This window comes from Numida meleagris, chromosome 4, assembly GCF_002078875.1.
Source record: "Numida meleagris isolate 19003 breed g44 Domestic line chromosome 4, NumMel1.0, whole genome shotgun sequence".
In the NCBI taxonomy this organism is placed as follows: Eukaryota; Metazoa; Chordata; class Aves; order Galliformes; family Numididae; genus Numida; species Numida meleagris.
The window spans coordinates 82,548,379-82,567,281 of NC_034412.1; the positions used below are offsets into that span (position 1 = coordinate 82,548,379).

At 39.7% G+C, this 18,903-nt stretch overlaps 2 protein-coding genes across 2 annotated transcripts; one reads left to right on the forward strand and one right to left on the reverse strand.

Moving 5' to 3' along the window:
* CLRN2 (clarin 2) lies at nt 4,085-7,977 on the reverse strand. Its single transcript, XM_021395933.1, has 3 exons — nt 7,396-7,977; nt 5,117-5,296; nt 4,085-4,378 (listed from the first exon to the last, which is right to left on the reverse strand). The coding sequence occupies exons 1-3, from the start codon at nt 7,646-7,648 to the stop codon at nt 4,113-4,115; spliced, it is 699 nt and encodes a 232-aa protein (XP_021251608.1). The 5' UTR covers nt 7,649-7,977; the 3' UTR covers nt 4,085-4,112.
* On the forward strand, nt 8,870-18,155 carry QDPR (quinoid dihydropteridine reductase). Its single transcript, XM_021396365.1, has 7 exons — nt 8,870-9,023; nt 9,126-9,218; nt 9,880-9,976; nt 11,610-11,750; nt 14,148-14,256; nt 15,501-15,584; nt 17,332-18,155. The coding sequence occupies exons 1-7, from the start codon at nt 8,937-8,939 to the stop codon at nt 17,435-17,437; spliced, it is 717 nt and encodes a 238-aa protein (XP_021252040.1). The 5' UTR covers nt 8,870-8,936; the 3' UTR covers nt 17,438-18,155.

Sequence of the window (18,903 nt, forward strand, 5' to 3'; positions counted from 1 at the left end):
CCCAAAAAAAAGAAAAATGTCCACAGTTGTGTCAGAAAAATTCACACCAGAATACTGGGTCATCAGTATAACCCCAGAAGTAGATGTATGTTTTTGTAGCAAAATCACCACATGGAAAAGAAGTGTTGGAGTTTGCTGACATACAGTATCATTGGTATGAGAGCTGGAATGATCATGTCTTACTAAGGACAGCGTCACTCAGAGAAAATGACTGAAGGAAACTGCATCTGTTTTTAATATTAAATCCTAACATTAATAAAGAACCAAAGTGGTACTTAGCTCTTATCTTTATTTTGGAGAGGTTCTTATATACAAGTAATAGTTTCTTCGTTCTTTGAGGAATGGTCCCTTAGCTTCTCTACCTCCTTCATGGAGCATCTCCATACTCTGCAGGGATATGAGTGAGTGTTTTAAGGGCTTTTGAAGTAGTCTTTAACTCTATGGAAGAATAATATTTGACGCATAATCTCTTTAAAGTTCTGGGCAAATACTTCATCAATTGCAGATACCTCATAAATTAACCCACTTGGGGTTTCAAATCTTCCAGAGTAATAAGTTCCCCCAAAGCAGCCTTCATTTCCACACGTTGAGTCTGCATGTGATTAGGCACATCTCTATGTGAAGCATAGCTAAACCGTGTTTCTGAGAGTGTTTTAGGATGTAAAAGGGAAAGCTGAAAATGCTGAAGTGATAGTGTTGGCCATTGCTAACCTTAAGGAGTACTTTGTAATTATACAGCTTGCGGGATTAAATGGGATGGGTGGTGCTTGCGAGCACCAAGGGAGGAATCGGGGAGTCATGGCGGGTGGTGCCTGCAAGCACCTGGGAGGAGCAGGGGGGGTCACGGGTATACGGGGCAGTTGCATGTACAGGCATAAGTAGCCTTGTTGCGCAGCATTAAATTGGCATTTCGGCACTACATACCGTGTATGTGTCCCGTATGCCCCTGCACGTGGAGGTGCGGACGGAAGGGAGGCCTTAGTACGTTGTCGTAGACAACACAGCTTAACTATGTGTGATTGTATTTAATCATTTTTTTCCAACAGGGAACAAAAGGGTAAATATTCTATGCATTTTCCCATCAATATGTCTCAACTGTGCTTAACTGTGACAATCTATGTAGTTGAAATGTTAATTTAGCCTTATATATGTTTAATTCAGTTTGTTTCATGCACAGTAATACTTCTGTTCACTCTAAAGAGAACTGAAAATAATGTTTTCTCACAAGTCACACAGAAGTAATTGGATGACAATGCTATTTCATCATTCAGCTCAGGCAGCTACAACATCCCACAGTAAGACTCAGAATTGTTTCATAGATTTGGTGTCAGACATCTTTTGGACTATTACTGCAGAGTGTGCTCCATTGTTGAGTAGATTCAAAACAAAGCACAGCTGTCCCTCTTTACTTACACAGTGCTCTCACACGGTTCTTTCAGAGCTACTGTTACCTGCCCAGGAATCCAGTTGAACAGTCCAGCAATCTTGCCATTACACCAGTAAGTAGTCCCACTGCTCTTATTCAGTAACAGTTTAAATAACAATTGAGGAAGCCCTGGGGGCATTACACACTTCATTAGCAGTAAGAAAAATGTGCTGTAATACATGCATACTAGTACTACTGCAAAGCATTGCCAAAGTTATCTTTCAGCATGGTGCACCTCTAAATCTGCTTCCTTTTCATTTCTTAGAGAAAATTACATTTAGTGGAGCCTAAGTTATATGTTACAGTATAATTATTTTTGTACAACAACTACTTCTTAATTATATGTACATAGAACATTTACAAATAACAAGTATTTCATTTTCTGTTTGCGTAGTTATCTGTCAGTTTAAGGCCTTGCATTTCAGAGCCACTCTGAATTTTCTGGGAGAGGAAGGTGGTGGTACTGTAGAAGCACTGTGCAGTTAGCACCAAAGGCACCGTCAAAGAAGGGGGTGGCCTGCTGCCTCCCCATGAACAGGGCATTGGACCATCCTCCTGCAGTTGTGGCTCAGTGTAGAGTCTGGATGAAAACACCAGTGAAAATAGAACAGTGAAGTAAGTGGTGTAAATTAGGAATCACTTCTTTCTACCTTATTGTGTCCTCTTTATTCTAAAATTGTAGTAAGTGCTTCAGACTTACCAAAACTTTGAAACTGCCTCTTATTTATATATTTATTTATGGTGCTCCTAAAAAAAAAAAAAGTGGCTAACACTGTATTGAAGAAAAGAGATTATTAATACCTGTTGCAAAAGCAGGTGCACAAATTTCTTCTCCACTCATAATCCTGCTGACCTTGTAGGGCCAAAACTATCTCGAGATGGTATAGCACACAGTAACAGGGAGACTGCTTAGTACATCTACAGATTGACTCTGGGTTATGACATTTCCTTTGGAACTATGATACTGCCTTTCCCAATGCCTGCTGCTCATGCTGAGTATGTGCTGAAGATGAAATGAATCATTTTAATTTCTTACCTCACACAGAGCTTGCACGTAAACTGCTGGAGCATTCAGTGGCTTGAGTCCGCTGTGTAAATTAAGAGCACTGTTTTACAATAGCAAAACTTATTTTATAAAAATACCAACTGAAAGTAGAATTTTCTTCATAAGACAGCTGTTTTCATTGGTCTTCAGATGTAAACAAAGTAAAAAGAGGGAGGAAAATAAGTATCGGGGTCAAAGATGTTAAGCTCATCGACTTAAGCTGAGTTATCCTCATTTAAATATCTACCTAAGCAGATTAGTCAGCAAAAATGTTGAATATCAGCTTATTCTGGTAACTTTCTTCACTGAGTGTTCTGCACAATTCAGTGATAAAACTAATTATTTGGGTACATAAAATATAGTTTTAGGCACTTCTGAAAATACTTGACCTTTACAATACTATTTTTGTGAAGAGATGTTTTCAAATGAAAAAATAGTTTTTTGTATCCTGAAATGTTTTAAAAACACTTTGAATCCCTCTTCTACAAACGTTACTATTTTTTTTTTTTTTTACAAAGAACTTGTCACAAGAATGGAGTTACAAAACCTGCTGGTCTGACAAAGAGCAACCGACTACAAAATTATTTATTGACATGAATTTAGATAATATCTTCTTTCATTTATTCAGAGAAATTCTTCAGTTATCTATAGTTCCTATTGCTAAAAAGGTAGTATATATTCACTATAGTAATTAAAGCAAAAACAGGACATGTTTAATAGTATATTCTTTTCAGTTAAATATTAATTATTCGTGGTGCAACAACTGCTTGAATGCTTGTCAGAACTAGGATACTTCCTAGTACCTTCCATCCACGTAACTATTTTTATTCATTTTAGTACTGTTTCATCATATATTTATTTTACTTGATTTCAGGCAGAAGCAAGAATGACAGGGGGCTGAAGATCATTAATTTCACACTTTTCAGAATATCTAAAAGGACTGTTACTTAGATTCTATTTACTTTACTTCCAGAACTCGCAATGAAACCTTCATCTTGCAGCTAGTCATTTATTCATAGCCTACCATCAACTTTACTTTTCTTACTTCTTTGTTTTGCGGAGTTTGATGATAATTTCTATTTTTAAACACTACCACACATACTTAGCCTGTGCTTCCCCCTAAATTTAGCCCCACAGATAGTGAGATCTTCTTCTTCAATGCAGTTTACCATCATCAACCATGTCCTAGATGGCTGTCTTAAACATTTCCAGAAAATTCTGAGAAGGTAATTGGCAAAATCCATTCTTTTTGTTCTGTAATAATCCTGTGTTGTCAAAGGTTTACGATGAACATATTTTCTTTCTAAACAAAAAAAGACATTTGGTTTAGGTGAAATTATTCTTCACCTTAGTTTTCTAAAGTATTTAAAATGTAAATTTTATCGAAACTGTCAGCTGCATATATTGCACATACAGGTCATTCTTGAAACTAATATTTGTAGCATTTGTTCATCCTACTTTCCCATATGTGCTAATTGCTGGTGCTGTAGACTGACCTTAAAAAAATACTGCAGAATTTCACACTTGGCATCTTAACTCATGTCTAAACCAAAATTCTCCATCCAAACCAGAAGTTGAAAAGCCAAGAAGCTATTTCTATCATGATAGTTCTCTTCACCAAAGAAATCCTACACAGATTTATTAGTACATGATATCTTCAGCTGTAACATTTGCTTCTTCTGTTTTAGTCTTAATTTTAGGGAAATTAATACAACTAATGGCTATTAGCAGCAAATTCACTGCATGTGCTGTGGCGCTTGCCACACAAATCCAAAAACAATCTTCAAGCTGTTCTTCTAAGATAACAAATTGAAAGACATTCTCCCGAAAATTGGCAATTCTTTCTGTGAGGCGGTGAAATTTTACAGCAACCATAAAGCTGGTGACTGCAAGTGCTATGAATCCACCTGCAACAAAACAAAATAAGTATTCACCATTGCTGTCAACACAAGACGGGCATTTTGGTTGTGCTTCAGAGGGACTTACTAAATACAAAAGTGAGCAGAATGGGATGGACTTGGGCATGGCTTAAACAGCTTCAGAATGCTTAGCCTTTATTGTGTGGCTGTAGTGATCAGGACAAACGCGATGGAAATAGCATTACAAAAAGGTGGAAGGAAAATACAGTGCTCACCCAGATCGGAAGATTTTGGGCTCACAAGGAAAGGCTCCCACCAAGGAGGGATCTCCAGGAAGAGATCCTTCCTCAGGGGCAGTCAGCCCTTAAATGAGGCCTAAGAGGGGTGGAGCCAGGCCCCACCCCTTCTGGTTGCACAGGTGAATTGCCTTCACCTGTGCTCCCAGGGCTGACTGGGTCTTTCCTCCAGGTGCTCAATCAGTGGTTCAGGCCATGACTCAGCAGTTCCCATACAGTGGCCAAGCATTGTACCAGTGTTTGCAACAAAGTCCCTTCATCAGTGATTCTGAAGACTGACATTTGCAGCCCCTGTAAAAAGCTGACTAGATACAGTAAGCTGAAATGCCATCTGACAGATCTGTTTTGGTAGATGAAAATTTACTGCAACTTCATTTTATTCACAAGTATTTAAGTCAAGGAGATATTTAGTAAGGCAAGAGAAGTTTTGCTGTTAACATTTTTTTTTAACAAATCTGACCTGATGAAAAATACTGGTAAATTGTTTTACCTGCAAGGAAATTCCAAAGGCATATTCCTGCTGGACCCTTAATAGCCCGGTAAGGAACTTTTATTGCGTTAAGAATGCAGAATCCAAAACTGACCAGAGAAAAGGAAATGGCCACACAAAGGAACATTATTATCATCACATGTAGGCCTGTATTCAGTTTCTTCACCATATGTGGGAAAACTGGCAAAAAAAAAATCATCTATTGAGTGTGTAATTTTTCTTGATAACAATAAAAACAGCACACTATGCTCATACAACAAACTGAAATTATACCTAAACAAGACTATTTTTAAAGAGGCAATCAGTTCAGGTGGTTACCCTCATCTTAGTTTGTTATGCTGTATTTCTCACTGTATCAGACAAACAGGATATATTCTGCCACAGGAAAAATCCTTCGCAGAGGACTTATGAATAAGGATTCAGGGTTAAGTACTGTTTTATTTATCTCATTTTGTTAATATCTTAATCACCCTTGTTTTCCACTCCAAACTTCTCTTTCTGAGTTTCCCATTTCTGTCCCTTTGAAGTCTAGGAGTCCCAGTTTCCTTATCCAGGCCTTTGCTGCCTGAAAAGGTATTGCTCCTGTCTGATTTATTTTTTCATATGATTCTTCTTTCTCTCTCTTCCTACAGGTTCCATCGAGATCTACTCTGAATTCATATTTCCTAATCTCACAGGTTTCACTTTTCAAATTCCCTCCTTGGTTTCACAATATAATTCTGTGATTCTGTAAAACGGGAAGCCAGAAACTAGCTTACTTTCTCACTGGAAAATAACTGGCAGTAAAAAGCAAAGCACATGGAATTTAGCTTTGTTATAAAACAGCACCAGGGTAGTTGTAAGGATTCTTTTTCCTCTTTCCCAAAGCCATGAGCAGTAAGCCTGGCTTAATAAAGAAGAAAGAATCTTGAGGAAGAACACTGCTGCGGGGCCTGCTGACACATTCCAGCTGTGTCTGCCGTGCATGCAGACAAATGTCTGCTTCCCCAGCTCGTTCCCAGGGCTCGATTCAGATGTCAAAACATAAGCATCTCACACCAATTTAGAATGCCTTAGGACTTCCAGAAAAACCACATGGGTCTAATATAGATGACACAGTATGAATGGAACACCTCCAGGAGGAGGTGAATCTAACAGCTCTGTAGTACTACCATGATACTATTTTGATGCCAGCACAGCGAACCTTTATAGAGCTATTAAAGTATTTAAAAGGGAAAATCTCTTGCATGCTTGTTTACCTCAACACACAGTCATGTCCTCTGCAGTTAATGACCCTATTTTATAGTTCTAACAGGGAAAATTCTTATTAGCATAAGCGAGAGCTTTGTCCAAGAAGGATAGGATCACATCCTCCAGATATGTATCAACGCACACCACAGTGATGGTGGAATGCTAGGCTTTCCTCTCAGCTTACACTGTAATTAATCAGAAAGTATACTAATGAGTTCAGAAAGTTGTAGAAAGGTTGAAAAGAGTATTGGCTACCTTTTTTGTCATTCTGTCTCACAGCTGTGGATAGGGTGAAAGAACTGGGACTGCATTTCTGAATATCTTGAAAAGAAACAGCTGAGCAGAGCAAGAAGAACTTTGCCCTGCTTGCCTATTTGCCAGCAATCTGGTTACTGAAATGTGACTAGTCCACATTCAGCAATTTTTTTTTTTTTTGTCTTCAGAGTTACCAGAAAAGAAGGTATGAACTTCTTCAACATGTTAATAAAGTTAGGAGGATCTGCAGTGGCAAACATCTGCATTGGGACAGATGGAGAAATGCATCAATGTGGACAGCTAAATACATCTCTGCTTCTTAAAAGAAAAAGAAACACACACACAAAAAGAAAGTGAGGAGCTCTACAAAGAAGGCAATGATAGAGGTACAGAGATACTGCAGAGCAACACTCACCAGAGGAAAGCTTCAGTTAAGGTGATAGTATGACTTACAGGGTCACATCAAATGTACTTCCTTCTATAGCTCAGCCTGGGACACAAGCAGTGACTTTCACTCCCTTTACAAGACTAAAAGGAAACCCTCAAGCTAGCCCTAGGGATTTTGTTTCTCAATTCCAAGATTACAGAACGTAACCAGAGAAAAAAATAATTAGCCTGAAATGGTAGAGGGTTTACATTCCCACTCAAATCCCAAACTATACAGACCACAAGCAAGGAACAAATATATTTTTTATAATAATGAATTGCAATCTACAAGTTCTGTAAACAAAATGGAGTGCCTTTAGAGTTGAACTAGACATTCGAGTTAGGGATTCAACCAAAACTGCGCTTACCTGAGAATTTGGAGTGACGCCCGCCCAACCCACACTGCCGTATTTTGCCGCCCCGAAAGAGTCCGTAGTAAATTTCTCCAATGAACTTGACCAGCTCTGGATCTGTGGCATTGACTAATTCAGCTCCTGTTTTGCACAGAATCTTCCCAGTCATCCACTTTGGAGTCCCCATTGCGACAACAATCAAGATAAAAGATGCAAAACTTATTGCAGAAGCCAAGGCAAATAAAGTCTTTTTAAAACAGCCAGGCATCTTAGTGGTCTCAGGGAGTCATCTCCAAGGCCTCTCTGCAGCAATCAGGCACATTCCCAATTTTTCCTGATGCTCCAAAATCCACAGCTGAACAGCAGGTATTTCAAAATATATTTCATTATATTTTGAAGCTCCGGAAATTAAACTGTATGGTTAAAAATCGAGTCCAAAAATACATCTTGCTGCGACAACATCCTGAAATGGTTGCAAACAACGGCTTCATTACCCTGCAGCGCCGTGGTGCTTCTTTCTGCGGAAAGTAATCCTATATCTATTGCAAAGCTAATGTTTCACCAGAGGTTTAATTGTCTTGCTCAAATGTCTTTGAGATCTATACCATAACCGCATGGGAAGAAAATGAGAAGTAGAATTGTATTTATTTATTTTTAAGATTATTAAAAACACAGCTAATTTGCTACAAGGTATTACAAGCATCAACAGCAGAATTTTGCTGACATCTTTGCTGTGTGCTCCTCCTGATGCTTACTCTGTGCCAGCCTAAATGTCACTGCTGCCAGAGCTCATGGGACTGCTAATGTGGCAGAACACAAGTCTTATGAGGAATGGCTGAGGGAGCTGGGGTTGTTCAATCAGGAGAAGAGGAGGCTCAGGGGAGACCTTATAGCTCTCTACAACTGTCTGAAAGGAGGTTGTGGTGAGGTAGGAGTTGGCCTCTTCTCCTGGGTAACAATAGGACGAGACGGAACGGCCTTAAGTTGTGCCAGGGGAGGTTCAGGTTGGAAATTAGAAAAAACTTGTCCTCAGAAAGAGTGGTGATGCAGTGGCACAGGCTGCCCAGGGAGGTAGTGGAGTCACCGTCCCTGGAGGTGTTCAAGAACCGTGGAGATGTGGCACTGAGGGACATGGTTAGTGGGCATGGTGGTGACGGGCTGATGGTTGGACTAGGTGATCTTAGAGGTCATTTCCAGCCGTAATGATTCTGTGATTCTGCATGCACCATCGCTGCAGCAATCCCAGCTCCGAGTGTCATCAGGTAGCACTGAAGAGCCGGCAGCACTTATTTGCGCTTCTACGGTTACTGCTACTCAAGCCCTATAGAGCCACTAATTAATTAATTAATTAACCCTCGCAACGTCCCCGAGGGTAGTAACGCAACTCGTTGCTGGGGCCCGCAGGCGGGGGTAATTTCCCCTGGCTTTCGGGGGTGGTCCAATCTTACCCCTGACAGGACCTGCCTCTGCTCCGCATGCGCAGGTCCCGCTGGGCTGTGAGGCGGGGCGGGCTGCAAGGCGGAGCCGGGCGGGAGTGGGGCCGGCGAGCTGCGAGCATGGCTGCGGCGGGAAGGGTGCTGGTGTACGGCGGCAGAGGGGCCCTGGGGTCCCAGTGCGTGCAGTACTTCAAGTCCAGGAACTGGGTGCGCGCCGGGCGGGGCGGGACGGGGTGCGGGGAGGCAGCGGCTGGGCAGCGGGGAGCTGCGTGCCCCGGGACCGGTGCTAACGGTTCTCTTGCTGCGCAGTGGGTCGCCAGCATCGACCTGGCCGAGAACGAGGAGGCCAGCGCCAGCGTGGTGGTGAGGCCCACCGAGTCCTTCACCGAGCAGGCCGAGCAGGTGGGAGCGCGTGGGGACGGTGCCGTGGTTGCAGGCTGAAATGGGGTCCCACTTCACCGAGGCACCAGGAAATTCATAACTAAATGCATTACCAGTTATGGAGAAAAAGGTGCTGGGTATCCATAGCCTCCCTCTCAGGTGCAGTGTTGTGACGCGCAGCTCGTGCAGTTTAGGCAGAAGCAGTGACAAGGCAAATGTTTAGTTGTTTGTTCCTTGTGCTGTCATCAAGAAGTGTCACAGAAGCAGTTATGAGCAGATCTGGAGCTTTTTGCCCCATGTGCTTAAATGGCACAGTCTGCAGAGAAGTGCCTTCAAAAAGAAATTGCTAAAAAGTAAAAAAAAAAAAAAAAAAAAAAAAAAAAAGGCAGTATGTGATGTAGGTAAGGGTTGGATCTCTTGATCCTGCTCAGATCAGTTATTTCCAGTGACATCACGCACTGTAGGATCTGACTGTCATCTATAGTTGTCTTTCAACTCAATTATTCTGAGTTGATGATCATGTTAGTTTTCTGCTGCTGGTTAAATTGCTTTGTGTTGTGTTTTTTCCTCTAGTTAGGTAGTTGAGAAACTTTAAGGCAATCTTGATGTTTACTCCTTTACACTGATATTTACTCCTTTACAGTCCAGTGGCTTCAGAATGTTTTTATTCTGTGTTTTGAAGGTGACAGCAGAGATTGGAAAGCTGCTTGGTGAAGAAAAGGTGGATGCAATCTTATGTGTAGCAGGAGGATGGGCTGGAGGCAGCGCCAAAGCTAAATGTAAGCCTCTGCATGCCTGTTTATATATGAATGAAATCTCAGAGGAGTCCTTAAAAATCGTGGTTGTAGAGGTCTTTGAGATCATCTTTCTTCTGGAGTCTGGAAGAGGACGTTAGCCTAATAGTGCAGAAGAGCTCAGTCACAATGTATCTTAGCACGTTTCTGAATTATTGGTGCCCATTACATTTTCACTGTTCTCAGAAGAGTTTTTTAGTGCACTATTTTCCATTGGTAAATCTTGATGTGCAGTATTATTATCTGTGAACTACCTTTTGACGAGGCAGGCAGCTTACATAAGGTAGCGGCTGAGTAGAATGTCGATGTTGTTGCCCAGTTCACTGCTTTACTGATGCAATCACAGTTGCATGCTGCAGCTCTCTGAGCTGTTACTATACAATCCAGAGCTGTCTAACAACTCAAGACCACCCTAGAGGGAAAAAAAAAAGTCCGTAGATTTATAACGCTTTTAAACATGTAATATTCAGAAAGTAATTTTTTGCTTTCCCTACTAGTATAGAGAATACTTATAATAGTAGATAAAGCACCTTGCTTTCTGTATGGAGTAAATCTGGTAAAACGTGGTATTTTCCTCCCGCTTCCCAGCTCAGACGTCATAGGCAAAATTTTCGCCTATGAGGAGAATGTGAGAAGACATACACAGTTCAATCAAAGTGAATACATTTACACAATTACATTATATTGGATTGTAATAAATATGTACAGTATTGGAAATAAGGTGACTGATCATAACCCTAATTTACAGTAATTCTTGGTGAGATAGCAGAGCATCTTGGAATCAAGTGGTCAGCTTATCTCACTGAGTTGCTCATGTGCTTATTCTGTGCTGTGTTCTGAAAATGATTCTTTCTGAATGGTAAGATCTTTGACGTGGCTAGTCGCTATTTTTTGCTATCAATACCTGCATGGAAAAGAGAAAAAAAACAATGACAAGTACTTGAATTTTGCTTTCATGTGAAGTCTCTGGTGTTCTCCCCAGCCCTAATAGGCTGCTATAGTAGAATTTGCTCTCTGGTATATAGAGGCACTAGGATGCACACTCAGTATAGTGCAGAGTAATAGGTTAGTATGTTTATACCAACAGATTACTTTCAGACATATTGTTTCTTGATTTATAATATAATATGGTGATAAGAAACACTTCTGTTCAACTCTTGGAGTCTTCTTTCTGCATACTAGTGGAGCAGAACTATTTGCAGCCAGCAGGGAAGTTATGGAAAGAGAGATCATGCTGCTACAAAGTGAGAAGAAGCTGATGTGAAAATTTTGAGGTCCTTGACATAGATTAAAGCAGTCTGAAGAATTTGCAAGTCTTTGAATTGAGTATAAGCATTAATAGAGAGCTAATGGAACTATCTGATGTTTATATGTTATATTTTTTATTTTTGATAGCAGATAATCGCCTAGAATACATGCTGTAGAGCTGGGATTCAACACCCAAAGAGATGTAAAAGATGTAAATTGATATTTTATCCAATGTGGAAGTAGAAAATAATTGAAAGCATATTTTCATTGTACTTTGAGTAGTACTGTTGCGCTATGTGTGATAGGAAGGAAACCAGAATGAGAAATGTTCTTTCTTATAGTTACTTTAACTAATTGTCTTCCTAATCAGCTTTGTACAAAAACTGTGATCTGATGTGGAAACAAAGTGTTTGGACATCCACTATTTCCAGTCACCTTGCCACAAAACATCTGAAAGAAGGAGGTCTCTTGACTTTGACAGGAGCTCAAGCTGCTTTATCTGGAACTCCAGGTAAAATGCCATGTATGGTAACTGCTGAGACATGAGCAGTTATACCTCTGTGTTAATCTGAGCAGTATTGCTCATGAGGAATAGTTTCACTTGCCAGTTTCTTGATATCCATTACAAATGGAAAGTTGCTGCCGAAATGCTTAAGGTAAGTGTAATTTTACAGATGGCAACACTGAATTTCTTGAAGCTGGAGCACAAACAGAATCAGTATTTAGTTAATAGCTGATATGTGTTCATGAAATGGACTTGAGTAATATAGCATACAGTAAAAAATAATTTGGAAAATAGTGGAGGACAAAAGTACACAGCAAGCTGTAAGTATAGTGCTTAAATGAAGTTAAATCTCTTATTTGTCTTTTAAAAAGTCAAATCCCTAGCTGCCCTGTTTTTCAGCTAGTGATGACTCAGCTGATTCTATTAAATGTGCTTGTCCTGTTCATGTTCTGATTCCAGTCCACCTTTGCTTCAGACACAGATAAGCTTGTTGACCTTCAGTTTCACCCTCCAACCTATTTCGAAAAAGCTTTTCTAAGATTTTTTTCATCTCACTCATAAGTATGTTGATCTGTGTGGAGAAAGAAGTATTTGTCCCAAAAAACTTTCCTTGCCTGTGGGTTTGTATGCCTTTTTCTTTTAAATTGCTCCCAGATTTCTAAGTCCCAATTTGTTGGTGTGGCTTAACAATACTTTGATGAGACACAGCTACTAACACTGTAAAGCACATTATAAATTTAATGAGTATTCCTGAAAGCCACATCTAAAATGGTTGAGGAGAAACACACTATGTTTTCTAGTTAATGATTTACCTTCCAAGTTTACAGCTGCGTCTGACATATTCTGAGGATAAAAGGCTTATTTTATGTGAATAAGCAGATGCATGATGTACTGTCTACTACTGACTGACCACCTACAAATGAAATAATGTGAACTTTGGCAGACATTCCTGATGTCTTCTGTTTGGGTTGCTTTGGGAGGTAGAGACCACAGCAGAAGAATCAATGATTTGCTTTCATGTTTTGAACTAGCGGTTTTCAACAAGTCTGGATTTTTTTTTTTTAAATACAGCAGTGCTTTGGGGAAACACATGAAGCTTATTAACTTCAGGAAGAATTGGGAAACAATTGTTACTCAACTTTTGCAAATATGACTTGCTGGCTTGTTATTACCAGCCATTAAGGAAGGAGTCCTCTTTTTCTTGTTTGCTCTTACTGTGTTTTTTCTTTTCCTGTGTGAAAATGTTGACTCGCTCAATGCAAATTGAAGAAAACTGCAAATGATACAACAGCTACAATAAGTAGTCCAACAACAATGGCTAAGAAGCACAGAAAAGGTTTCAAAAGACTTGGTGTTTGGTTTAGAGAAGAGGGGAATATGATAGAAATGTAAATATTTTACAGTAAAATAAAATGAGGTAGCTACTCCTGACAGTGATTCCTCCTAATAAATGTGGGTGTTGTACAGTGTGTTTAATTGAATATGACAGAAATATTTCTGTAATGCAAAATTACCTTTCTACCTCCGTTGCAGAATACTTCCTCAGGAACTTTGAAAAGGAGTTGTACGGAGAGGTAGAAAGTCATCCAGTTGTAGTAGACAAAATACATTTGTTTTTTTCCAGTGTGCTTAATCTGTGTCTAGGCTGCTTGGCTGATGCATACCATGAGACATCTGAGACCTGTAGCACCTTGGTTGTCCAGATCTTGTACTTGAGCAGCGTGCTGCGTGCTCTCATTCCCATACATCTTACACTGCTGAGTACTGGCTGTCTAAAATAAACAGTACTCCTGCAGAAGCTGGACTTACGTGCAAGTTGTTAAGTCACTTTATGCCAGGAGTGGGTTTTCTTTTTGTTAGTTTTTTTGTAGCTTTCTCCAAAGGGCCTATCAGAATTAGGATGCTGCTCCCGTGAATTACTGTTCTGTGAGAAGTGTGCTGTATCTGCTCAGGTGCAAACCCATAAATGCCATAGACTTACGCTCAAAGTTGACAGATGATTGCTTGATTAAAGTCAGTGAGTCTCTTCGCACTTAGAAAACAACAAAACTAAGCTAGTAAGGTTAACTTTGTAGGTCCTCAGGGTATGTTCTGAAGTGTTAATTAAACATGTTGAAATCAGTAAGTCTGTCAGTTCTGTAATGCTGAGTAAACAGAGCTTTTTCAATGCTCCTGGATGTCTATTAAAAGGATTTTGTTTGGGTTTGTTTGTTTTTGCCTTTTTTAAAATTTAAATTTTATTTTTGCTTTAATGATGTTTCTGTTTGTTTTAAATCTGATTCTGTTCTGGCTATGGTAAGTGATCTTAAACTTACTGTTAAATAATCTGAGTTTCTGTCATAGTTCTGATGATGCTGAGAACTGTGTTGATTGTGTTTTAGTTTGCCTGTTTTTTGTTGCTAGGGATGATTGGCTATGGCATGGCTAAAGGAGCAGTGCACCAGCTTTGTCGGAGTTTGGCTGGTGCCAATAGCGGCTTGCCATCTGGCTCTGCTGCTGTTGCTATTTTACCGTAAGTGCTTGCATAGTTACCTCTGCCTGCGTTGTTTTATTACTGCTGTAACCTAGAGTTGCCCTGGTGTGGTTGTGATGTCCTGTCCATGCTACTCAAATACACTGAGAAGTGTCTTGAATATATGAAGTAGCAATGCACAAGTTATCCTAATGGTGAATAACCTCTTTTTCTGTTGCTTTGCAAAACAGTAGTGGGTGTTAGGATTAAAATTTATTTCAGCTTTAAACATTCTAACAGTAGCCAGCATTAACGTATAGTTTTTTTCAGTCAGAACTCTGAAGATGAGAAGGACTGTTCAGCACAGTTTTAGACTTAACTGTGTGATTATAGCAAAGGATTACTGGACAAGTTTTCACTTAGAAAATCTGTGTATCTTTATCTACAGAAGCACCTGGGATTGATCAGTAAAAATTAGTCACAGTGAGGATCTGCAAGAAAAAGAAACTTAGCTTGTATGTGTCTGTCACAACTATCCTTTTGATGCTTTGAGAAAAGAAAAAATGGGTGGACCAGTAGGTCTTCACTGTATCAAAGTCCATTGGTATTGCTGCAAGAATTATTTATCTTGCCAGGTCCATACCTGGAGCCAAAACTTAAGACTAAACAGTTCTGTATGGGTATTTGGAATACTGCCCAAAATCTAACTGCTGCATGTTTTCCTCATACGTATACTCTTATAGGCAGACACCAAGAACACTGCACTTTTGGCCATTCTGGATGTACACAGGTCTCATGCAAAACTCTATTTTTAAGTGAGTTCTTGAGAGTAGTTATACCCTGTATTGTCAATGGCATATCAGTGAGACAGTTCTGAAAACTTCAGCCTTTAGTATCATCAAAGTCAAAACTTCCTGGACCTACGCACTCATTGGAGCAAGCTGAAAGTGCAGAGGTTGAGGGCAGTAGTAGTAGGGCACACGTGCTGTGTGGTATATGTGAGCAAGAATATTAGTGCTACTGCCTATCTGCGTGAGAGAGGCTGAGAGGGAGCTGTGGGCTAAGTGATAGGCCTGGAGGGCTGGATGTCATCAGCAAGGCAGGGAGCTAAGGGGTTACAGGTTGTAGCCTTTGATATACATTGAAACTGATAGTTATATGCTGTTAACATGTGTAGAGAATGCGAGGGAGATCTGTACTGCACAGTATAAAATTCAAGCATGTGTTACAGCAATGAAAAGAAGCAGGTGGCTCTTATCAGAAACATGATGAATAAATAAGGGTTTATCTTGTTTTAATCACAGAGTTACCTTGGATACACCAGCGAACAGGAAATCAATGCCTGATGCAGACTTCAGCTCTTGGACATCCTTAGAATTCGTTGCTGAGTGAGTATGCACGTGATAGCTAAGCAGTTCTTACTGTCACTTTTGCTGCTGCATCTTCCTGCCTGCTCTTTCTAAATAGCTGTCCTGGATTTGGGCATTTTTTCTCCTAATTTCCGTGATTCTGTAGGTCTCCAAATGACATTAGGCCTATTGTGCAAGCTTCTTAAATGGAAAAAATAAGCCCAGCTCCATCAACTTCAGCATCTCTGCATCAGTTGCAGTGATAAGATGGCCTTACGCAGTCGGAAGCCAGAGTAAAGGCTCTAGACTATATAAATTGCAGACACAGGAGTCAGTAGCTTAGCTTAAAGGTAAACTACAAATAAGCGTGTAAACTTTGGCATTGTTTATTTGTTTTAATATTTTTTTACTGCCCGCTTTTTGGTGTATTAATCCACTTCTCAAAGCTGGAAAAATTCCTGCTTTTGTTTAGAATAATTTAGTGAAAGGTTTTTTTTTTCTTCCATTATCCACAAAGGCTTGTCCTGAATAATGTTGCAAAGTGCAGAGATTTCAGCTGTAGCTTATTTAACAACAGGCTGAGACTATAAGATTTATTGTTTCTAACTGTTCTCAGAGAAGGCGCGTAAGTACTGCCTTCTGTGAGGTGATGGAGAGCAGCAAAGATTCTGCTGAGGATGGTCACAGAAAAGCACGGACGCAGTTGTCTTGCCTTTTTGAGGAAAAACAGATGCATCTGCCTTCACACGTTGTATAGGACAAAATGTCTTTACTCTTGGGAATTAAAAAGCTTTTAGAACTGAGACTGAAATAACATTCACCTTGTGCTGATTGTTCAGAGAGTAGTTTAGTTTTGACATTTGATTTCTTTGTGATGTGAATTTTTTTTTCAGTTGGATGTCAGAGAGGAAAATGACTTTTGGTGCAAGAAGCCCATGCGGCTGTTTGATGTGGCTCTTTACAGGGGTCCCGTCAATTGGTTTCAATTGGTCCAAAGATGTTCAAAAAAAGTTCTGTATTGTATGTAGCCAGATGTTAGGGTTTTACAAATTAACTTTTAACTTCTAAAGATTTTTTTTCCTTGTGGGAGAGTTAGGTTGAGTGTTTTAGTTTTTTGGCTTCTAACTGTCTTAACTTTAAATCTACCTTTGAAAACTGAAAGTTTCACTTGTGTTAGAGAAAAGGATTCCAGTGATGTTAAACATTGGTAACGTTTCCATCTTGGGAAGGATGTTTCTCATACGGTGTTTGCATTTTGAGGTCTGCTGTATCCTGGAAGCTGTTCTGTCAGATGGCAGGATGTTCCAAAATGGTCGTTGCTATGTGTGCAATAGTGGAAAGGCTGATGGACCTGAAAAATATGTTGTTTTCTTTATTAATTTTGGTAAGCAGTGTACTAGTGTGCTTTCCAGAATGAGCCCATCGTACTCAGTGTATTTTGGATGTCTTAGGAATTTCTGTGCTTCTGCCGAGACTGTTTTCACAGTTAAGATGCCCTGTTGGCAGAGTAATGGGTTACGAAAGAAGGACTTGGAAAGAAAGGGTACTTGCATAGGCTGAAAAGCAAGGGATGCGTGGGGAGAGAATAGGAATAGAGTACATAGATGTAGGGGAGAAAAACAATCATTTAACCTGTAACTTTTAACAGCTCCAAGGTTTAGCAACCCTATTTTAGCCATAAGTCTGTGTCTATGATTTTATACTTCCTGCCAATATGCCTGATAGTATTTTTTTTATTATTATTTTTATCCTCCCCATCCTATTTTTTCTATTTATTTAAAAACAGAACCCTTTATGACTGGATAACAGGAAAGAATCGACCAAACTCAGGGAGTCTAATCCAGGTGATAACTGCAGGAGGGAAGACTGAACTAGTTCCAGCAAATCTTTGATGTCAGATGCTTAAGACGGTGAAACTTCAGCAATGGAGAAGCTATGGAAAGTCTGTCTGCCAGCATAATTTGAGTGGTCGTCTGTGTCTGGTGATTGTAACAATGTCATTATTGGAATCAAATCTCAAGTAGTATTTCTGTGCTGTCTGTTGTGAGCTATCTGCATTTATTTACCAGAAAATATCATGCATTTGTCTCTAAATTGAAGCTGCAGGCTTTGGAGTCTGTAGATGTCCTAAATCCTGAGCGTTATATGGTGACGTACTTGTTTTCTCTGAAATGGGAATTGCACTTACGTCATGTAATCTCATATGTAATGGTTGGATTCCTTTCTCAGTCAGTGTTTCTAGCAACTTACTGTGAATCTTTCAGTTATCTTTGTTTTTCTCTCTTTCGCTGCCTGGGAATATAGCCCCACCCCTGCATATTATGTTGGCTGTAATTACAGGAATCACTGTAGTCACACGTCCTAGTCTTCTAACACTTTTCTTGTGTATGTTTCCACTGGAGTTAGTGGAACTGTATAGGGATTACTAGCTTGAGAAGGAGTTCCTAATTTGCCTTACAGTTTATAAACTGCTGTCAGGCCTACAGTTGTAGGTTAAAACAGTGCCAAATGCCTTTGTGTTAGTACATAAATACCAGGAAAAAAATGTGTACTTCTATTTGACCGTGAATATTTTGTGCTAAATAAACGTATATTGTTTTACATATTGAACTTTCTCTGTTCCTGTAATCCAAACATTTGTAGTATTTTGATGGATTTGTTAACTGAACTTGCAGTTTAGTAATGGCAAAGGAATTCATCCTTTTCTTGCTTACTTCTGATCATGCTGCATAAAGTACACTTGTGTATGATGTAGTAGAGATGCAGATGGTCTGCTAGTCATGGATAGGGGCAGGCTTTTAGCTGGAGAAAATGTATTCTTTAATCCAGCTACGTTATATGGGGGTACAGGTTGATTGCAGAATGAGAGTTCTGCTTCTTCTGAACACAGATTTTCGTGGAACCATGTTAAGTTTTTTGGGGAAGGTCTTGAAAATTGAACACATGAAGTTGTATCAAATTCTATCTGTACTTTTTTTTTTAAGTTTATTTTTTATTTATTGCCTTCAGGGTTGTGTTGGGCATAGATCTACTGACCTGAGTCAGAAAACTTTCCCCTCTTCCCAGAAGAAAAAACATATGTGTCCATGCCAGTTTTAGCAAGTTGGATGGCTGTGTGATTGCCTCTTATTATATGACTATCCCTTTACTCCTGTTTTTTATCTGGTTGGTATAGAGGGGAAATCTGATGACCTGTCAAATAAGTCATGAACTATCAAATGACGAATCTGCTTTTGGTATTAATTGCAAGACTAGCAACTAGTGTTACCTTCTTGCAAACATACTGAATTGGGTCTCAGAAGTTCCCCAAAGAACAGATCAAACTCTTGAATTGGAAGCACAGATGGGCTCAGGTATT

Bases quoted from the DNA above. Each gene is read 5' to 3' on its own strand.
- CLRN2 (XM_021395933.1), bottom strand. From the start codon at position 7,648: ATGCCTGGCTGTTTTAAAAAGACTTTATTTGCCTTGGCTTCTGCAATA. The intron at 5,297-7,395 runs GTAAGCGCAGTT...TTTTTTTGCCAG, and splicing joins GCGTCACTCCAAATTCTCAG to TTTTCCCACATATGGTGAAG. The intron at 4,379-5,116 runs GTAAAACAATTT...GTTTTGTTGCAG, and splicing joins CCTTTGGAATTTCCTTGCAG to GTGGATTCATAGCACTTGCA.
- QDPR (XM_021396365.1), top strand. From the start codon at position 8,937: ATGGCTGCGGCGGGAAGGGTGCTGGTGTACGGCGGCAGAGGGGCCCTG. The intron at 11,751-14,147 runs GTAAAATGCCAT...TTTTGTTGCTAG, and splicing joins TGCTTTATCTGGAACTCCAG to GGATGATTGGCTATGGCATG. The intron at 15,585-17,331 runs GTGAGTATGCAC...ATTTAAAAACAG, and splicing joins TCCTTAGAATTCGTTGCTGA to AACCCTTTATGACTGGATAA.